The sequence below is a fragment of the Lynx canadensis genome, chromosome C1, assembly GCF_007474595.2.
Source record: "Lynx canadensis isolate LIC74 chromosome C1, mLynCan4.pri.v2, whole genome shotgun sequence".
In the NCBI taxonomy this organism is placed as follows: domain Eukaryota; kingdom Metazoa; phylum Chordata; class Mammalia; order Carnivora; family Felidae; genus Lynx; species Lynx canadensis.
The window spans coordinates 151,667,108-151,687,545 of record NC_044310.1 but is presented as its reverse complement, the minus strand read 5'-3'; the positions used below and the strand labels follow the sequence as shown (position 1 = coordinate 151,687,545).

The 20,438-nt window shown below is 38.0% G+C and overlaps 1 protein-coding gene across 1 annotated transcript; it reads left to right on the top strand.

Annotated features, from left to right (window-relative positions):
• The first annotated feature begins 1,222 nt into the window (after positions 1–1,222).
• On the top strand, positions 1,223–8,154 carry LOC116738222 (potassium voltage-gated channel subfamily H member 7-like). Its single transcript, XM_032594112.1, has 3 exons — positions 1,223–1,420; positions 3,093–3,323; positions 8,087–8,154. Exons 1-3 carry the CDS (start codon positions 1,345–1,347, stop codon positions 8,152–8,154), a joined length of 375 nt encoding a protein of 124 aa, XP_032450003.1. The 5' UTR covers positions 1,223–1,344.
• The last annotated feature ends 12,284 nt before the right edge of the window (positions 8,155–20,438 follow it).

Here is a 20,438-nt window from a genome sequence, read left to right as displayed (position 1 = left end):
TGCTCCTTGAACCCTTTCCCATCCTAAATGAGATAATTTCTTAGAAATAGTGGAAGAGAGTAGAATGGTGTGCCTAGTGTGTTCAGGAGATGAGTAGCATTGGAGGTCACACCAAGGCTGGTAACTCTTTGCCCCACCCACCTTTTGTTCCTTTCCCCTGGAGCACAGCCTCGCCCATTTCAAACACTTCCCTTGTTTTGTACCAGTTGCTAGTCTTTGGCCTTCCCATCTTTCTTCCAGCCTCTAGCACCAAGAGTCCCAATCAACCCCCAACGTTGCAACTCCTCACGGGTTCAAGCAGTGAAACCGGGCATGCTCAGCGGCGGTACCAGCAGCCTTTAGTCTTTGGGAGACTCGGCTCAGCTCAAGACAGGGACAGGAGTGCCAATTCAGCTAGGGCTTCAGCACCCACCTCCGCGGAGTCCTGGGGATCCGAACTAAACCTGAACCCTTAAGTGGCTCATCCTCAGTCTTCAAACTCCTGAACGCCACCAGAGCTTAGAAATAGTCCTCACTGAGGGACTGTTTTCACACCTGTCTTTTCTTTGCAGCTAAGGGTGTTTTAGCTACTGTGGCGTGAGGAGCTCAGGGATGGAGCCCTGTGGCTGGTGGCCGTGGAGATCACCTTCCCAGAGTAGCTGTTTGTCACTGAGTTTTGGAGATTTCTTGGCTGGCTTCCGCTAAAGCACGCTTGAGTAATCCGAGCTGTGGCGGCGCCCAAGCTCTCGGGATAAAGGGTGTGTGTGTGTGTGTGTGTGTGTGTGTGTGTGTGTAGGGGAGAGGGCGGGGATAGAAACGTCAACTCCCCCCAACCCCCCAGCCTCCTTTTCTTTCTCGTCTTCCTGCAAAAGCCGCACGAGTCTTCCATCCCCCCCCCCCCCCCCCCCCCCCCACCCCCCCAGCCATCCTCACAGCTCTGGGCAACCGCCAGGTTAAGCCCATTTGCACTGGGAAATTGGCGCTGTTTGGGAGAAGAGAAACAGATCGATTGCCCTTGTGACTCCCCGCCCCCCTCCCACCCCACCCCACCCCCACCGCTCCCTCCCTCCCTCCCTCCCCCGCCACCCCCCTCACCCCGCCTCCTTCCCTCTCCCCACCCCCAAACCCTCTCACCCGCGGCAGTCCGGTGCGAGGCCCCCTCCGGAAGGTGAAGGGGATGGATTGGACTCCGCTAGGGAAAGCGGGTGTCTAGAAGTGGTGCTAATGGGAAGAGATTTCTGGTTTCAAAAGAGGATGCTCTGCCACAAAGAGCGGCTCGCGCGCTGGCCTGGGCTCTAGCCGAGGAGAGATCCCGGGAGAACTCCAGAGCTCGGGGGGAGCGCTCCTCGGAGGACCGGGGTCAACATGCCTGTTCGCAGGGGGCATGTGGCACCACAAAACACATTTTTGGGGACCATCATACGGAAATTTGAAGGGCAAAGTAAGTTCATTTGTTCTCTTATCTCTCCCTCGCTTTCTGCTTTGACGGTGCACTTGGCGTTCGCCGCGTTCAGGCTGAGGAGCCGGCAACTCCGGGCTCTTTCAAGTTAACAGGCTGTGAAACCGAGCCAGGAGGTTCGAATGGCAGCGGGAGTGTTCTCCCCCAGATATTAATTCTGATTTACATTTTAGATTATGGTCTCCATTGTAGGAGGCAATTTGATCCTCCTCTCCCACTGCTCCATTATCTGCCTTGCTACTTAATGTCCTACTCTTCTACTATCTTAAAGGGAACGTACTAGTATAACATGGGTTTATATTTTGAGGCTGTTTAATTGTAGACTTTTTGAAAGTCAGGAGTAGAGCAGAGCATACCACTGGAACCAGAAAATGTAAATGGTAGCAGCGATGTAAACGGCTATGCAAACTATATTTTACCTGGGTTAAATTGCTAAGCTGTGTGGTATGACAGGGATGCTTGCTTGCTTTTAGTTTATAGAAGCTAAACTTTGCATTGAATCAACGCAAATATATCCCAAGAAGGATAATTTGGGAAAAGCAATATCTGATCCGTGCTGGTTCCCAATGCAAACGGTTGATTATTCAAAACAACATTTATGCCCCTTTATCATTTCCTTAAATTTCCGTTACGAAATGTGAAACTTGAAATGTAATAAGTAAATCCCACAACTGAATGCAGATACATTTAACATTCTCCTGTGGACTAACTGTAAGGAATGAATTATTGTTATATAAACATATTAATTTTAAATCCTATGCTTGTTAATTCATATTCCACATTTCCTTAAAACTACATTAGCACACAATTATGTTATACATTTTGCAGGTATTGGCACTGCATTTAGTGACATGAGGATATAGTACCTTGTGTACAAAATATACTAGTATATCCTGTTCCCATCTTACCTGGAAATAGTAAATACAATTTATGATTGAAACTTAATGAGCCCTTTGTATTGAAATCCCTACTACTGCACACAATTTCAAGGTTCTCCCCAAGTAAAAGTGAAAAGGTGCTAATGTGACATTTACTGTGTATGTGTAAATTTTTTTTATCTCCTAGACAATATATATTATGAAAGGTGAATCTTCAAATTATTAAACTATTAACACAAAATAGTTTTATTGCTAATAGTTTCACGTTTTGTTTTGTTTTTTAACATGATGAGTGTGTAGCATGCCTTAGAAGGATAGAGAAAAGCCAAATCCAAAAAATAATAACTACTTTGAGAAAGTTGTACTCTTAAGGGCCAAAGCTGAGGTGAGAAATCTGACAGTTACAAGGTGTTTCATTGTTTGGGCTTTGAAAATATTTATCTTACAATTAAATGGTATTCTGGAAATAATCAATGGGCCAGCTGCTTGTTGAGTGTGCATTAGGACCCCCGGGAGTTACAAGGCTTGAGAACTAGACTATTTGAGAAATTACATTCTTGAAATTTGAAGAGTAGTTCCTTAATACTTCTTGTTAAAACTACTTGGGACTGTTAATTTCACATTTAGGATTTTTTTTTTCTTTTAAAACCCTGGGCAGTTAGAAATTTGGGAAGCACCTGCTTTTCAGATCTCCTGTTATGCAACAATTTGCTCCAGTGTTTATGGAAATCTTGTGGAAGCTTTTTAAAAGATGTCTCACTGTCTTCTTATTGCAGATAAAAAATTTATCATTGCAAATGCCAGAGTGCAAAACTGTGCCATCATCTACTGCAACGATGGGTTCTGCGAGATGACTGGTTTCTCCAGGCCAGATGTCATGCAAAAGCCGTGCACCTGTGACTTTCTCCATGGGCCTGAGACCAAGAGACATGATATTGCCCAAATTGCCCAGGCATTGCTGGGGTCAGAGGAGAGGAAAGTGGAGGTCACCTACTATCACAAAAATGGTAAAGTTCATCTATTTAGAATTATTTTTACTTGATTGCAGTGAAATGAAATTTTGACAACTGATTATTGAAAGTTCATATGCAGAGAAGCTCCAAATATTCAGTTGTAGATATCTTTTGCTTCTAGTATTTTAGGATTCAGGAAATCTGGATGCTTTCACTAGTGGACTAGTAAGGACAATTTCTTCTTTGAGTAAGGGTACTCTGTACTCTTCAAAAGTGCAATGACTTACTATCACTAGGACAAAGTACCACAAATCAGTCTTACTCTCTCCCCTTTCTAGGGAATAATATAAAGGCCAATAATTTACTGATTGTGTTGATACATGTTTCCAAGGAGACACATACAGAATTTTATTTGCTTGAACCTGAAAATATTTCACAAAGCAACATCTTATAGAAAACTATGTATCTTCAAGTAAAACTACTGCAGTTATAAATGTTTCTTGGCTCTTCAGCTTTATTTGATAGTCAACACCCCTTGTTTCTTTTGCTCCTTTTCATGTAACATTAAGGTGATATGTAAGAACGTGAAGAATTGGTCCAGTAAACCTATGTATATTCAAATAATAAAGGCTGTTAAAGATTTGTCCTAAAATAAGAAATGGGCAAAGGGAGCTATGATACTGTGGAGATGTCAGTAATCATTTTTATAGCTGCAACAAAACTGGCATCTCAAACTTAAGGTCATACCTCAACTTCAAGGGCACCCCTCCTTCTTTCAGGCTTGCTATGGGAGTATAATATAATAGACCTATAATAGTTCCCCCCAAATGTCCATTTAATAGGCATGCATTCATTAAACATACCATATATAGCATATGAACTCACATGTATGAATATTCATATATACCCATTTAAAAGAATATACATTCTCAAATATACACAGTGATATTTGACAATTTAGTGCTTAAATGTAAATCACTTAAAATGCATGCTGTGGTTGGTTTTGTTGATATTGCATTACCATTTTTTTTTCCATTGGCAGAAATCATTGAGGCAGAGGGGTATATAGTCAGATTTTTAGGTAACCCTTAAGTTTTACAAATGAGAAAATGATCTGTTATAACCTATATCATATAATGATTCATCATTTGATGAAATACACAGCAGAAATTCTAGCAGGGAAAAGGTTTAACCCTTACTCTTATTTTCTTACAATTAAATATTTTATGATAGAAAATGTAGTTCTTAATGACTGGTTTTTCCTTAACATCAACTTATGTGAGTATATGTGACAAACTATGATTAGAAAAACAGGTTTGTATAACTTTGGATCAATCTGCAATGAAAACAATTATATGATTATCAACCAACATAGAGATTGCTTTTAAACTTCTCATCCCTCCCCCCCTTTTCAATCAGTAGTGTTGGCATGCTAGAAATAGCCTAATTGCTCTGTTGTCTTGAAAGCATTTCTTGGACTAAGGCTCTCACTATCCAAATGCAACCCATCTTTTTTGTGTGTGTATCTGATGCCAACAATTTGGGCTTTTGGAGTAATTTAATTGTCTGACATTTTTCCCCATCTGAATATTTATCATGATATTGACACAATCTATATTGTGATTATGCAGGGCATGCTGGTCCACATTTGATCATGTTTTCTGGGATATTTCAGTATTTTTTTTTAAACTTGAAGAATTTAAGTATAAAATGAATCTGGACTGTCAGGATCACTTAGATACTCACTATATTTTTCAGAAAGTATTTTGAAATGAAAGTTGTTATTTATTATATGGCACGCGGAATGGTGATATTTCAAAACCTTGTGTAACTTGTATAATGTGAGCACATGAAGTTATCTCAGAATACCCAATAAAGGCAACTTAAGGTGGAATCACAAACATGAATGTAAAAGTTTCTACAGCGAAGATGCTCCTGGTACATTGACTAATGCAAATCTTTCTGAGTGATGCACTTGGTTATATGAATTAAAACCTTCTCATTTTAAAAAAGGAATCTTTACTTAGAAGCTTGTTTAGCTATATAAATATTAACCTTTGGTGATGATTTTGATTCTGTTGGCTTCATTTTCAGATTTGAGTCAGTTTACAAAGACTTGGTAATCTTTAGAGCTAATGCCAAATGCTGCCTATTTTACTTTTATTGATGTGAGATATGTGAGATAATGGGCCAAGCTTTTTATTTTTCTTTTTCCAAAGAAAAAGATTAATTTTATTATATTTTTAGATTGTGAAGACACAGCCCAATTTGCTCTCAATGTAATCAACCTGTGTTTTTGAGACTAGTTCAGATACCTTGAATAGAATCTTCAAAGTACATTGGTTTTATTCACATGGCAACTGCAAATTCAGTCAGAGCTTGTGAAGTTCAAATGCTTTGAAAGACTTGCCCTTAGAGACCTGCCTGGCACCCTACATTTATAAAATCAGGAAGGGATAAAATCACCAACATTTTGTATTGGTTTGTTTTTCAGTGTCCTTACTTCTTTATTATTGAGCTGATTTACTTTGGGGAGTTTCTTGGTTTCTTAAGTATATCCAGTAAATGCTTCCTTTACTTATTCTCTATTTAGCACTTTACAGGAATATGGATAGGAATGTACTAAGCACAGTGAGCAAAGTAACAAAAAGTTGAGATATTCTGTTTCCACTTTTTCCAGTCACTCATGCTAGAGCAGCAAAACCGTAAGCTTGGTTTTACTTCTGAACGCTTGTTTTCCAAACTGGCCAGAGGTGTTCTACGCAGTTTGGACCCATGACCTACGCCATGAGTTCACATACATGCAGTGTGTGATCAGCTGCATGATCCCCCTCATGAAGCCACACTTCCTTCCATGCTACTTTATGTGATTTTACCAGGTACCGTTGAACTTGCTGTTTACCAGAATATCAATTTTTAAAAACCTAGTTATTTGCAGTAGGCATATTTGACAGCCCTTCCTTTGAGGATTCTATTTTACAGTTTAAGTCATTATTGCATAAATCATTCTTGGCAGCTGTGAAATATTGCTTGAGGTGATAAAGCTGTAAATCTTTTGACATAAAGCTCTAATTATACAAAACTATAATTACGCAGAGGCTTATACAAGGATGGGCATGTATTTTAATAGGGTAATGCATTCACTTTTAAAACAACTTTTTAGGGGTGCCTGGCTGGCTCAGTCAGTAGAGCATGCGGCTCTTGGCTTGGGGTCTTGAGTTCAAGCCCCGCGTAGGAAGTAGAGCTTACTTAGAAAAAAACAAACAAACAAACAAACAGTTTTTAAACTTAGATTGAGGAATAACAAATGCTTCAGTTATTAACTAGATCATAGTTTGGAGGTGATGTTAATAGCAAGGAAACAGAAAAGTTGGTCCTCTTTTAATTTATCGCTCATCAGGTTTGGAGTGTGTAGGTTTTGTAGTTCTCCGCTACCTGTAGCTCATCAGGTTTTGTAGTTCTCCACTACAAAGAGAACTAGCAGTTGACGTGCTTGTCCACCTCAGGCATACGCAGACATGTGATTTTTACCTTAAATTATCCAGCAAGTCTAAACATTTGAAAAACCAAAGTCTGTTTCTCCAAAGTAAATAAATAAATGCATGTCTTAACTCAGTCGGAAAACAGGGCATACAATGCTTCATTTTTAGAGGTTGGAGCATTCCTGTCTTTTTGCCGTTATGCTCTCAGACATGGTACAATGGCAGTTTCGTTAACAAGCCAGAAATGTGCCTATCTTTGCCTTGCCGTCAAAGAACTAAAGGATGAGAAGAGGCTGAGGGAAGTCTTTTCGTGATCCAGACAGGGCACCAGTCATGTTGGGACAAAGTTCCAGAGGCAGTGTTTGATTCACCTAGACTCAAAAGAGGTTTTGGTTTGATGGCATTAAATCTACCATCTCTGAGGGTTATTTGGAAAGACCTTATAGAAAGTGTTTCATTGTTGTGGGAGGAAAGGTGAAGATGTGTGCTGAGTGCCACCACCTCTCTTGAAGGTAGTGTTTTAGGCGCTAGAGGAACAATAGGAGGAGATGCAAAAGAGGACACAAGTTCATTTCTGCTTTCAGGATATTTGCATTATGGAGTGACTAACATTCCCTTCTATCTTCGAAACCCCAAGATGTTTTCGTGAAGTTGTTTTGAAAGAAAAAAGAGTGTATAGACCATGAAATGAAGAAGCTTTTATATAAATGGGGAACAGAATTTAGGGCTAATTACCACTCTTCCTCTATCCCCCCACTGTAAAATAAACTTGTTTTTGTGTATTTCCTGTCTCCTTTTGTCATTTATATGCAATACTAACTTATTAAAGAAACAATGTAGTTCAGTTAAAGCCTTAATAGCTCAAAAATAAATGTTATCACAGTCTTCTGTGTTGTATGACATGTAAAATATTCAGCTTTCATAATTCCCGAATTGTGTAGTAGAGATACAGATGGTAGCTTTTATAGAAGAATGGAAATATATTCTGTGTATGTGTAATTCAAGTGATAAGAAAAATTTTCAGGGAGTGTCTTGCCTAGAATTTATTTTGGTGTTCGTTTTAACTTTCTGTTTATACACTCTCATGTTTCACCCAACAGTAACCTTAAAATGTATTTTCTTTCATATACCTAAAGTTTGTGACATCTCATGGACCCTGGATATTATATAGAACTTAAATATGATCAGTGTATTGATTAAGAAATTAAGAATTCTCGAGAAACATTCCTCCTCACAATTTGAAAACTTGATTTCACTGTTGTCCCAAGTGAAAACAAAATGTCCCCAAATGGTAGTTGGGCTACATTCTTCAGTCCCCTTTTTACCACCTACCAGCACTGTACCTCTATGCAGCTCTGGTCCTAAAACTTAGAAGCCGTGTTGTCCGCCAGCTTCAGAGATAACTGCTCAGTTATTTTCACACCCAAGGGACTTGAGAACAGGGTCAGTTCAGGGTGATAGGGACAGGCTAGCCTTAGTGGGAGGAACTGACTTCTCTGGCCTCTATTGGCTTTCAACATTGTTTTTATTTTTATTTTTTCACTATAAATAGTCACTAAATCAATTACGGGCACTCAGCAGCCAGGAGAGTCCTAGGATAATTAATTCACAGGGAAGTAGCAGTTGGACTATGAAATGTTAAGACATCAGCATTCATCTGGCCATATAAACTAGAGGCCTCGGGGTTGTTTTCTGTTTTGGGTTTTCCTTCCTCTTCTCCCCAAACCAGTTGGTCACAAACTTTTTTCAATATTTACACCTGAAATATCTTCCAATGTTACCTTTGTTTTTCCATAACTGCCAAATGCTATAATCAAAGCCCTCTTTGTTCTTCTTCTGGAATATTGAGGATTGAAGTTTTCCTGCCTCTGCTATCCTTTCCTCACAGTGCCATCAGAGAGCTGTTTCTGAAACAAGAATCCCATACGCTGATGACTTATTGAAGCCAAGCATCACTCTAAATAAATTTCATATATTAAATGATGAGTACAACAATCTCATAAAATATGTACTCTCATCATCCCCATTTTATAAGAAAAAAACACTGTGACCCTGAGACATTAATTTTCCAAATCACACACAGCTTATAGTGGTGATGCCTGATCCCTTAACCACTTTGCCATATTTGCTGCTAAATGCCCTTATGATATACCTTGACTTAAAACACCTATCTTAACTCATTAAGACTCTCGGGATAAAGTTATAGACTTTTTAATAGGATGCTTGGTCCCTTTCAGAATTGAATTCACTTGGGTTTTTAAGTAGGGTATGTTTAGAGGAACAGCTGGATTCACAGGTCTGACCAAGTTTCCCTTACTTGCACCTCATTTATTTCCTGATACCTACTTGGAGAATAACATCCACTTTGTTAGGGCAATTGGATGTGTTATATACAATAAAATACATAGCATTATTTCTAGCTTGGTCTCTTGCCCATAATATGTACTTAATAAATATTTATTAGGTGAATATCTTGCCAAGTCCATTTCTGTTACAAATCTTATGTTTCAATAATATTTGACTGCTCAGAGTTTCTCGAATAAGCCATGTACTTTTATGTCACTGAGGCTTTGCTCACCCTTCACAAGTTTTCTTTCATCTGTAGTAAACAGTTCAAAACCTCAATGAATAGATTGCCTTTCCCTCAGCTTCTCACTCTAAAGAAACCATTATCCGCCTTCCAAAGACCGATCAAAAAAGACTTCTCTGTGAAGTCTTTTCTGATGATCCCATTGCCTGCTCCAGACTACTTAACGTTTCTCTGTGTCTTCACAACACTTGGCTCTAAACTCCAATGTAGCACCTGGAATGTGCTGTATGTCATTATATATTATTGTAGTTAACCATCTGTTGTTTAAAGTTCATTAGGAGAAAATATTGAATCTCACTAATTTCCATGTCTGGAATATATGGAAGAGTGCATGGTATGAAGTACATGCTCAATTAGCATTCACACAAAGGATGAAGAGAGGATAAGAAATGGTACCATGACACTGGGGAAGCAAGAAACAAATTGAGATCAGGACGCATGAGAAACGTGAGCTATGGAGACTATGTGACACTTCGATTTTTCTTACTTCCTAAAATGTTAAGAAGAATTTTCACCTGAATTTCATCAGTAACTAGATTTCCTTGCTTATAAGATAAGGTATAAATCATCTGTATAGCCTACAACTCTGCAGATAGCTAGAAATATTTGATAAAATGTTAGAAGCTATTAACCAAAAATTAGTATCAGTTACTACCCAAGAGGCACTCACTCAGCACCGCATCGAAATGGCTCTCCAACAATCTCTCCGTAATAGCCAAACCCCAAATTCTCTCCTGTTCTTTTCTGTCTTGAATTTATTGCTGTGTTTGACATACTGTATTGACCACACAAGTTACACAGTTTTGGCATTTTATATCTAGTATAACGTTTTATTTTTTGATGTTTTCTTGAAAATTCTTAATTGACAGTGAAGCTTGCTCTCAGGGCCACTTAGTAATGAGGGTGTTAAATCTAAAATAATAAAGATAGTTTATTAGCAATAATAAAAGTCATTATTATTAATTATGATTGTCAAATGAACATTTTCTCTTTACTGCGCTATCTGCGTTTAGCAAAAGTGCTGAACTACTGAGGAACAATCGAATCAGACAGCAGTAAGACATTAATCACCATCATGAGGAAATTTGTCCTATTACTGAACAGTTCAGGTGAAATTGACACTTGTCACACACAGGTGGGTTAAGAGAAATCCAAGTGCTAGGCTCCTATTGCTATGACAGAACATTCCATATTTTTCTTTTAGTCCTTTAAATTATATGAAATATCTAATTAAGAAAACCAAAGTAGTCTTTCTGTGGGCAGTTCAAATGGTGGCTGAGATGACCCCCTGGGCCTTTTCCTCAGTTAAAGTAGGTCTGCGTGTGAACAAACTCTCCTTTTCGTGGTTTCCATTGTTTTGTAGAATTGTCTCACACTTTTTTTTTTTTTATTTCAAAAATGGATAAGATAGCCCGGCTGGTGCTTGGTGGGTGAGAACTGGAGAGGAGTGAGAGGGAGCTGCGGGTACATTTTGCCCTTAGTTGGCTCCTGTTTGCAAACTCATCTAAACTAGACTGTGCCATGCAGGGTCTGGCGAGGCTGCTACAGCCACACTGCTGCTCTTGCTTACCTGCTTTTTTCTCTGGGTGGCCAGTCAGACGCCATTGTGACAGCAGGTGGACTCTCACCGTTGCTGCTTTTATTTGGTTTTTTTTTTCTTTCTGTTCTGTTTCGTTTTTGTTTCTTTCTTGACAATCATCGGGAGTGTTTTCTTTTCTTTTTTGAAATAATGAATTCTTTTTTTAATGTTTATTTATTTTGAGAGAAAAAGAGAGTGTGAGTGGGGGAAGGACAGAGAGAGAGAGAGAGAGAGAGAGAGAGAGAGAGAATCCCAAGTAGGCTACACTCTGCCAGTGGAGAACCCTTCAAAGGGCTTGAACTCATGAACTGTGAGATCATGACCTGAGCCGAAACCAAGAGCCAGACACTTAACTGACTGAGCCACCCAGACAGCTCCATTTGGGAGTGTTTCTGTTTGTCCAATTTTGTTTTCCTAAGACATGGATTCTTTCATGTTTGGAATAATTAATTGGTTTTGAGAAACATGTAATAACTGCCTGGGTTGGAGGTAACTTAGAATGGTTGTTGCTTCTGATACTGACGTTTGACTTCTGTGTTCAAAACACCCTTCTTAATTATATTCAGTGAAGTCTGTACTAATGACCCAGGATGATTAGAGTGATGACAAAAAGTATAAAATTCGTGGTGGTTTCATAATCAATTTCTCAAAGATCAAGTAAAGAATAATATCTAGGACAAACAGCATGAGTGACTCAGTCAGTTAAGCATCCGACTCTTGGTTTTGGCTCAGGTCATGATCTAGTGGTTTGTGAGCTCGAGCCCTGCATTGGGCTCCATGCTGACAGTGTGGAGCCAGCTTGAGATTATTCTCTCTCTCCCATTCTCTATGCCCCTCCCTGCTCATTCTCTCTCTCTCTCTCTCTCTCTCTCTCAAATAAATAAATAAACTTAAAAAAGAATGAGGACAAACTAAGGTATTTTTATTTTAAAAAATAGGGGCACCTGGGTGGCTCAGGCAGCTAAGCGTCTGACTTCAGCTCAGGTCATGATCTCACGGCTTGTGAGTTCGAGCCCCGCATCGGGCTCTGTGCTGACAGCTCAGAGCCTGGAGCCTCTTCGGATTCTGTGTCTTTCTCTCTTTCTCTCTCTCTGCCCCTCCTTCGCTCACACTCTGTTTCTGTCTCTCAAAAATAAATAAACATTAAAAAAATTTAAAAGAAAAAAATAAAAATCCATCTGTGTTAGAAAAGATCACATATTGAAATCACAATCCTTGGGTTTTTTAATATACTAAGATTACATCAATTCAATAAAATAAGTGTTAGAGCTACGTGACATCATATGTTGTATGAATAATTTTTCATCAGGTTCCCATTACTTCTCTTAGCTAAATTAGTGAAAAATTTCTTCCAATTTTACTACTAAATTCTTATTACACCATCCATTTTCTTTAATAGTGTTAATCAGATACTCTTGAACTGTATATTCATTTAGGTCCTGTATACACATGGATATGCTCTCCCGGTTTTAAGTTTTGTGGTTGCAGTTTATAGACCATAGCCCTCCACGTTATTACTCTTCTCCCAAAGGACTAATGTTAATTGAGTTCCAATCTTGTGACTGGCTCTTTATATACATTACATTATCTGATTTTCATGATAGCTTTGGGAGTAGATATTATCACTTTTTACAGGTTAAGTTGACATTCAGAGAAGTTAAGTAAAGTACTGATGATCACAGAGGAAAGTGGAGATGAGTTTAAAATCTAAATTTGTCTGTGCTTGCAAACTTTATTGCCTCCAAATGATACACTGTTCAAACCTCACCCGATTTCGTAATTAGATGTCCTAATTGTAGTTCTTAATTATAGTCTTTTATCGATTACCTGAGGTGTGAATCTGCTTCAATTAATTTGAACCAGAAGGTGAATGAAGCAAGCTTTATCCTAGGTATTTTGTATTTTAAACAGAACTATGTCATTCAAAATGGATCTCTATGTGGTAGGATGCTCAATTTCAGTAGAATGAGGATAGCCAGTGTATGCCAAAATCTTTGCATAATTATTAATGGCATCCTTTTTTCCTTTTCAAAATGTCCCTGTTTGAGACTGTAAATTATATAGTCAAGGTAGATTTGGGGGACATTTTAGTTAAGGGTTCCTCAACTACTATTTGTCTAGTCCTTATCTAAGTGTGGAAGAAAATTCTTATGGTATCGTGATTCAATTGCAGGAGCTCCGTTGTGCTCTCACCCTCTTCTTCCCACAAAAGAGTTTTGTTTCCTGGGAAAATTATGCGATTTGACAAGATCCACCACTGGTATTTAAAAGGGAAATCCTAGGGGCGCCTGGGTGACTCAGTCAGTTAAGCCTCCAACTTCAGCTCAGGTCATGATCTCGTGCTTCCTGGATTCTAACCCTGCGTCCAGCTCTGTGCTCACAGCTCAGAGCCTGGAGCCTGCTTCGGGTTATGTGTCTCCCTCTCTCTCTGCCTTCCTCATCTCCCACTTGTGCTAAGTCTCTGTCTCTGACTCTTTCACAACAATAAATAAACATTAAAAAAAATTTAATAGAAAATAAAAGGGCAATCATAAACTTTCTGGGGTGGGGAGTCTCCGGCTTATTTAAAATACCTCCAGTTTTCTTCATTCTGGTTCCAAATGTCAGTCTCAGTTTCTGCTACACACCCAATTATCTTGTGCTTCTGAGCTCCTTCCGCCCAGAGGCCACCACCCTCTCCTGTGCATGGTTTTCTCTAAATCCCTCAGGCAACCTTGTCCACATATTCTAACACTTTTTTCTTAGCTCTGTTAGAACACTTATGAAATTATCTTGTAATAATTTGTTTCTATGTCTGTCTCTTTCACTCAGTGTTGAAGAGATTTGTTAAGGCTCTTATGTAAAAAAGAGGCAATGGAGGGAGAGAAAAAAATAAATTAGAAAGAACCCAGGGATACAGTTTGCCAATGAAAATGCTAGGTGGCACGTTTTACAGACCTTCATTCAACATTCTGTGCAAGTCATTTTGCTTGGTATGAGAATTGTAAAAATTGAAAACCCGCATTGTTTAATAATTAACTTAGTAACTTGGCTGCCATATGGTTTCTGCATCATGAAGCAATTTATTCTAATACTTGACCTGTTTCTCTTCCTGAAAAGACATAACTAATCACCCTTCTTCAGTTGGTCTAGAAGGAGAGGGGTAAAGGGTCAGGACAGTCTAGATTGATGTTTAATGCCTACGGAGCAGATTCTGATGGGGCATCTTCACATCAATGAAGGAAAGAACATGTCTACATGTTCTTATAATAATATATGCACATTTGAAGCAATCCCAGCCCTCCCTGAATTTCCTTTGTTGAATACTTATAATAAAATACAAATCCTTGCCATTATTCTGATGTCTTTTTCTGTAGTCTTTCTGTAAATACCAAGAACAGCCTCAGACTTACATTGGCTTCCCAACGCATTTCATTCTTTTCCCCAAACCCAGAGTCATAAGTTGAGATCGCAAGGCCTGTTTGGTATCAGCAGACACTTCATCAGTCACATCCTGATACAGGATTTCACCACCTCAGCAAGGACTTCATATCTCCACTCTCTCTTACAGTGATTTAACTCCCTTGTCAAAAAATTAGAAAATACAGAGAACAAATAGAAAAAAAAAAAACACCTAAGAATCTTGAACCTAAAGAATAAATCCCTCAGGCAATCTTGTCCTGTGTGTGTGTTTCTACACACACATATGTGCACGTGAGCACACACGTGCACGCGTGCACACACACACATGCACACACACAGGATAGCACTGTGTATACCAAGCTGTAGCCTGTTTTCCTCACTGAGAAATTAATGAATATATAACATTTAACACATGGACAGTACATAAATTATTTTAATATTCACACAGTATTACACTAAAGGGAATAAAATATTACCGATACTTTATTATCAACTTTTCACAATTGTAAACACATACAAAGAGTCTGTCTCTCCTGCACACTTGTGCTATTTTTTTTCCTTAATGCTCATTCCTAGAGGTATACTTGTTGCGTAAAACAACATGTGTATCTTAAAAATGTTTGGTACCTTGGGGCACCTGGATGGCTCAGTTGGTTGAGTGTTGGACTTCAGCTCAGGTCATAATCTCGTGGTTTGTGAGTTTGAGCCCCGCGTCGGGATTTGTGCTGATAACTCGGAACCTGGAGCCTGCTTTGGATTCTGTCTCCTTCTCTCTCTGCCCCTCCCCTGCTCATTCTCTCCTTCCCTCTCTCTCTCAAAAATACACATTAAAAAAAAAAAAAAAACCTTTTGTACCTCTTGTGCACACTTACCATGTAAAGCTGGGAGTTCTTTCAAAAAATTTTGACCCAATAAAAATAGAATCTTACTGTTCCATCACTGAATTTAACCTGCAATCCTTATTGAAAAACACATGTAGAAACCATTGAGGCCATTTATTTTCTTATTTAAAGAAACTAGTGCTCAGTATTGCCAAACCTAGGGAGCTATGGAAGTCTCCCAAGTAGCTGATTGTGCATACTGGACGCCTCATCCCACACCAGGGTCACTTTTCCAAAAACTGCTCTTCACATTCACATTTTCATTTCAGTAACTTGCTGACAGTTTTCCAAGCCTCAGATTCAGAAACTAGTAGTAATTATTGGCTACTTAGCAGGATTCTGTGAGCATTTTCTCCTTTCTTTTTGGAATAAGTTGGATTTGAAGTTATTTTCAGTATTTTGTATTATCTCTCTATAATTAAAGTCTTGTTTAGTGGAAAGAGTTTTTATTTGGTAGTTTGCATCTGAATATATACATATATATATATATATGTATATATATATATATATACACACATATTTAAATATTTATAGTTTTGCTTAGATTCGAAGTGATAGACATGAAAGGTAGTAAAACTCATAATAAACGTTCAGCTGAAATACTATGTAACAGATACAAAATGTACTTGTAAACTATAAATGACATCAAATGTTCAAAATACACAATAATATGTGGGAAATATGCAAGCGAAAGAAACTCCACATAGTATTAGACAAACCTGTAACTTTCTCCAATATAACACTACCGAAATGACTGCAGAGAGAGATCATTCTCTTCCTAGGCTGCCTTACTTAACCGAGACATGCAGAGCTCAGGTAATCTGATCTTTCTAGCTGTGACTCAATTCTCAGGTCTTCCCTCCAGGTGTTCTTTATAATGAATGTCACTTAACCAAGGCTCAGTAGGATTTATGGATTCCCAGATTGCTCCTCTCTGAATTTGCTCCCTGAGTGAAGGACTACACAAAAATGCCACTAATGATGCACAGCCTCAACTGTCCTGTTAGCTGGCTTCTATTCAGTTCTCACTCTAAAATGGCAGGACTTGTTTCTTTGCAGTTCATGTTTCTAGAGTGAGCAGAAGCAGTAGTGAGCCCTACTGAAATTTCATACCCACCAACATTCATTATTTTAAATGTATTCACAGCAATGTGAGTATAGTGTGACTTGCACAACATTTTGTTTTAATTATTCTCTCCTTCGAGGATGCCAATAACTTCAGCAATGAATTTCCTTCCAGAGAATACTTCATATAAAAAGTTCTGTTAGTACTTTTTGTTATTAATCTAAATTTTTTGAAAATGTAATGGATACTGATTATGTTTTCTAAATCTTTACTGTAAGTTTCGTAATGTCATTCTTGATTTGTCTTCAATCATAGAAAATAAAGATAAATATTTGGTTGAGCTACAGCTCAGCCTCAGAAAACTAATCTCAAGTGTAAAAGAATAGGCAAGCATATTTTCATAAATATTTCTCATACGGCATTTGATAAATGCTAGTAACATTTAAAAACATTTCTTTTCCAGAAGAGAAGGCTTAGAGATTTTAGTTAGAATATCTGAGGTTATAGAATTTAAAAATTAAAATATAAAGAATGAAGATGAAACTTTTACCTCTTAACTACTTTAGCTGCATGTTGGTTTACCTGGAAGAGGCAAACAAAAGAAATTCCAGGCATGTCATTTTCATTCCAGCAGAAGTCATATGTGCTAACTTATGTTAAAGAATCCAAGAAACACAGACTAAAAAAAAAAAGAGAAAAAAGTGTTTTAAGTAACGACATGATAATATAATCAGGCAGGACCTCCTTGCTACTAGTCCCTCTGTTCCAGAATTGAAATAAATCACCCCTTCCCCATCACTACAACTAATTTAAGCATAACTTAAGAGAAAATAAGATCCTGGGTTGGTGTTCTTTTTGTTGATTTTAGTCTATTTACATCCGTGCATAGTGGTATCTTGCAAGTGAGTTAAGACTGGGCTTGTTGAATTATCTGTGGCAACTTATGTCTTATTTTATAATTGATCTGGATTAAATAATAAAGTGTGGTTTGAGCATTTTAAATAATATTAACCATCATTTATTGAGCACATACAATGTGCTAGTACTCTTCTAAAATCTCATTTTTTTTTCTAATCCTCATAACTTCCTATGAGGTAGGTGTTCCCATTTTACAGATTGGAAAGATGAAGCCAATAAACTTCCCAAAACGACTCAAGTAGCGTATAACATAGCCGCACTTGAAGTACACGTTGTCTTCCTTCAGAGCCTATGGACTCAACTCCAGAACACCACTGAGCATGCCTCCTGTCCGTGTGTTGGCCCTGACACACACAGTGTACACATCTGTAGACTCACGTCCCTTCTTGACAGAAAAGCGTCAATTGTTTCTTGATTTCAGGCATGCAAACGTTTTAAATCTGGAAGCTTCGGATTTTCTTTCCTTAAATGCAGTTAGATGCCTGCCGCTGGTGTTTTAGAAACGAATTCACCTCTTTCCCCACCGCCTAATTCAGTGCCTTGCAAAAAGTAGCTACTCAATAAATAATCTCTTTAAATATATGAATTAATATAAACATGAGGCAAACTCTCCTAACCATTTGATCTGTCAGTTACTGCTTCAATAAAGTGGAAGTCATCTCTTGCTTATTGGAAAAGGATGATACAGAGGGAGCATAGCATGGTATCTAAGGTCATGGACTCTAGAGTCAGGGTGCCTGGGTCTAAATATTGAACATATTTATTGTGTGATCTGCAAGTTACCTAACTACCATGTCCTCAGATGCATCATCAGTGAATGGGGACTATGGTAATACTAGAACCTATCTTCTAGGTTTTGCAAGGACTAAATGTGTTTATATATGTAAAAGCACGTACAACAGCTCACAGTACCTAGTAAGTGTAATGTAAGTGTTAACAAATAAAATAATATGAACAGGAAAAAAAATGTGTGAAAAAGAATTGGGTTAAAATGCATATTAAGTCGATATGCTCACTGAGTGTCGTGCGCAAAAAGAAATTTAGAGCTGCATGTGTGACTGAATAAAAAATGTGAACCAAATTTTGATGTCAGTAGGTAAAGGAAGAAATCAGCAGTGTTTCGTAAACATTTTACATGTGAAATCCCAGAGATTTTTATCTTGGAGAATATGGCCTCAGTCAAATCCTGTATAATTTATTCTTAGACCTATAATTTATTCTTAGACCTATTTTGAAATGCTGAAACTCATTTTAGGTGTGGTTGCCCTGAAAATGTCAGCAGTCTGGGCAGCTTGGGCTCTGTGCACATCTGTCTTTCAGCTACATCGCAACCAATTCTAGTAATGGCATTCCAGAAACCTGTGTGTTTTGAGAGCAAAAGTTCAAGTCACAATGAGGTGTAAGTTCAGTCCACCCTTCCTCCCCCCTAGGATTTCGTGGGAAGTAGAAATAATCTTATTTAGAACCAAGATGTGAAATTAAGAGAAACCAACTGATTGGAAGAAAATATATGGATATAAATACCTAAATATAGCTAAGGTGACCATATAATCTATCATCCAAAGTAGGATTCTTTTTAAAGTAAAGGGGGAGGTTATTGATAATTATACCAAGAAAATAGGACAAATCCAGAACTGTCCAGAAAAACTGGACATATAAACACTCTAAATACAACCTATATCTGGCACTGTGTGTCAGGTTTTCAAAATGTATACCATTCTATAGTACAGACTTTTCATGAACATTTTGTAGGTTTTTGAAAGTAGTGAGTTTAAAAGTGTAGCTACTCATTCTTGTGATGCCTAAAATGCTTACCGTGTAGACAAAGACAGTATCTTGCAATCTGGAGAAATGAGTCAGAATTCCTCCAAAGCGTATATTGCACCTGCTGACCTCTTTGAAGTAAGACTACAAATGAATCTTTCTATAAATACCATGTTGAAGGTTCTTAGTAAAGGACTTAACATCAGCCACTTTATGAACCACAGTGAGTCATGAGAGCAGAATGGACTAAAAGCGAAGAGACTGAGCTCATTGTTGAATGCCAACAGTCCTTTATAAAATACCTCTGACTCTCAGAAGTCCTGAAAAGGATCTTTATCTTGGAATCTGTTACAGCATGGGTGTGCACAGGGTGTGTGACCAACCATTTTTTTCCAGCTTCTCTGTCAGGCCTTAGTCATTTGTGTTGGTCTATTTGTAATCTTGTGATAAAATTAGCTTTCCTTTGTGTCTAAGATTTGTTGTCTAAAGGATATCTATTAAGTGGGAGGAACAACCCCAGAGAAGTTGGGACAGATAGCATTAAAGCAGAAAGTTATTAACATTCTAATAAAAACAATTTAAAAATAATTAAATCATTCAGACTTGGCAGTACACACTACACTTATTGATTCTCATGAGTTTAAGTGGAAATTGGTATTTCCAAATTTAAATAGAAAGATGTAATTATCAAAAAATCAAAATTAAGGCATAAGACATTGTTATGCAGAGGAACGTTAAGCGAAAGTAATACTACTGGGATTCTCATATTGTTTGTATTTTTCCAGATACACAAACATGAAAGAAGTCATCTTTGAATGGGAATATTGGGTTTGTAAACAAATTTAGCTTTTGCAGTGCTACAATCCAAAAAGGGAAGACAACCACAAAAAATAGCTATAAATAACAATAATGATAAAAAACCCTTCTTTCCTCCCAGATTCTACTAACAGCCTTTTTAAAAAAATGCTGTTGGTTGTTGAGGTCATTGCCCGTGATGAAACATTACCAGAAGAGTGTGGGCAAAATAAATGGGGATATGGGGAATTACACCCTCCACACTGCTCTGTTTTCCTGTCCATCTGTGGAGTCTCATTCGCTTTATATTTCCTAAATAAAAGTTTATGGAATAAAGAAACACCTAAATAAATAAATTGAAGAATTTATATGTAGTAATGGAAGTTGCATTTTGGTGGGTGATCATATTTTTGGCTGAAATGTCTCCCCCTCTTAATGAACTATGATGGAAAAAATACACACAGGCTTTCAAATCAGCACTACTTTCAATTTAGCCTTAACGAAAAGGTTGTCACAGGAAAAAGCAGCATCTAGTTTTGGTTTAGGAGCAATTTCTTCTTGTTCCTTAGCCTGCATTCTTTCTCAGCTCTTTGTTCCAAGGAAACAGTGTCCTGTGTCCAAACAAAGTGTAATGAGCTGAACATGGCAAAAGCTTTGGCAACTGGAAAGCAAGATGTGTTACTATCTTTCAA

Bases quoted from the DNA above. Each gene is read 5' to 3' on its own strand.
- LOC116738222 (XM_032594112.1), top strand. From the start codon at position 1,345: ATGCCTGTTCGCAGGGGGCATGTGGCACCACAAAACACATTTTTGGGG. The intron at 1,421-3,092 runs GTAAGTTCATTT...TTCTTATTGCAG, and splicing joins ACGGAAATTTGAAGGGCAAA to ATAAAAAATTTATCATTGCA. The intron at 3,324-8,086 runs GTAAAGTTCATC...ACCACCTACCAG, and splicing joins CACCTACTATCACAAAAATG to CACTGTACCTCTATGCAGCT.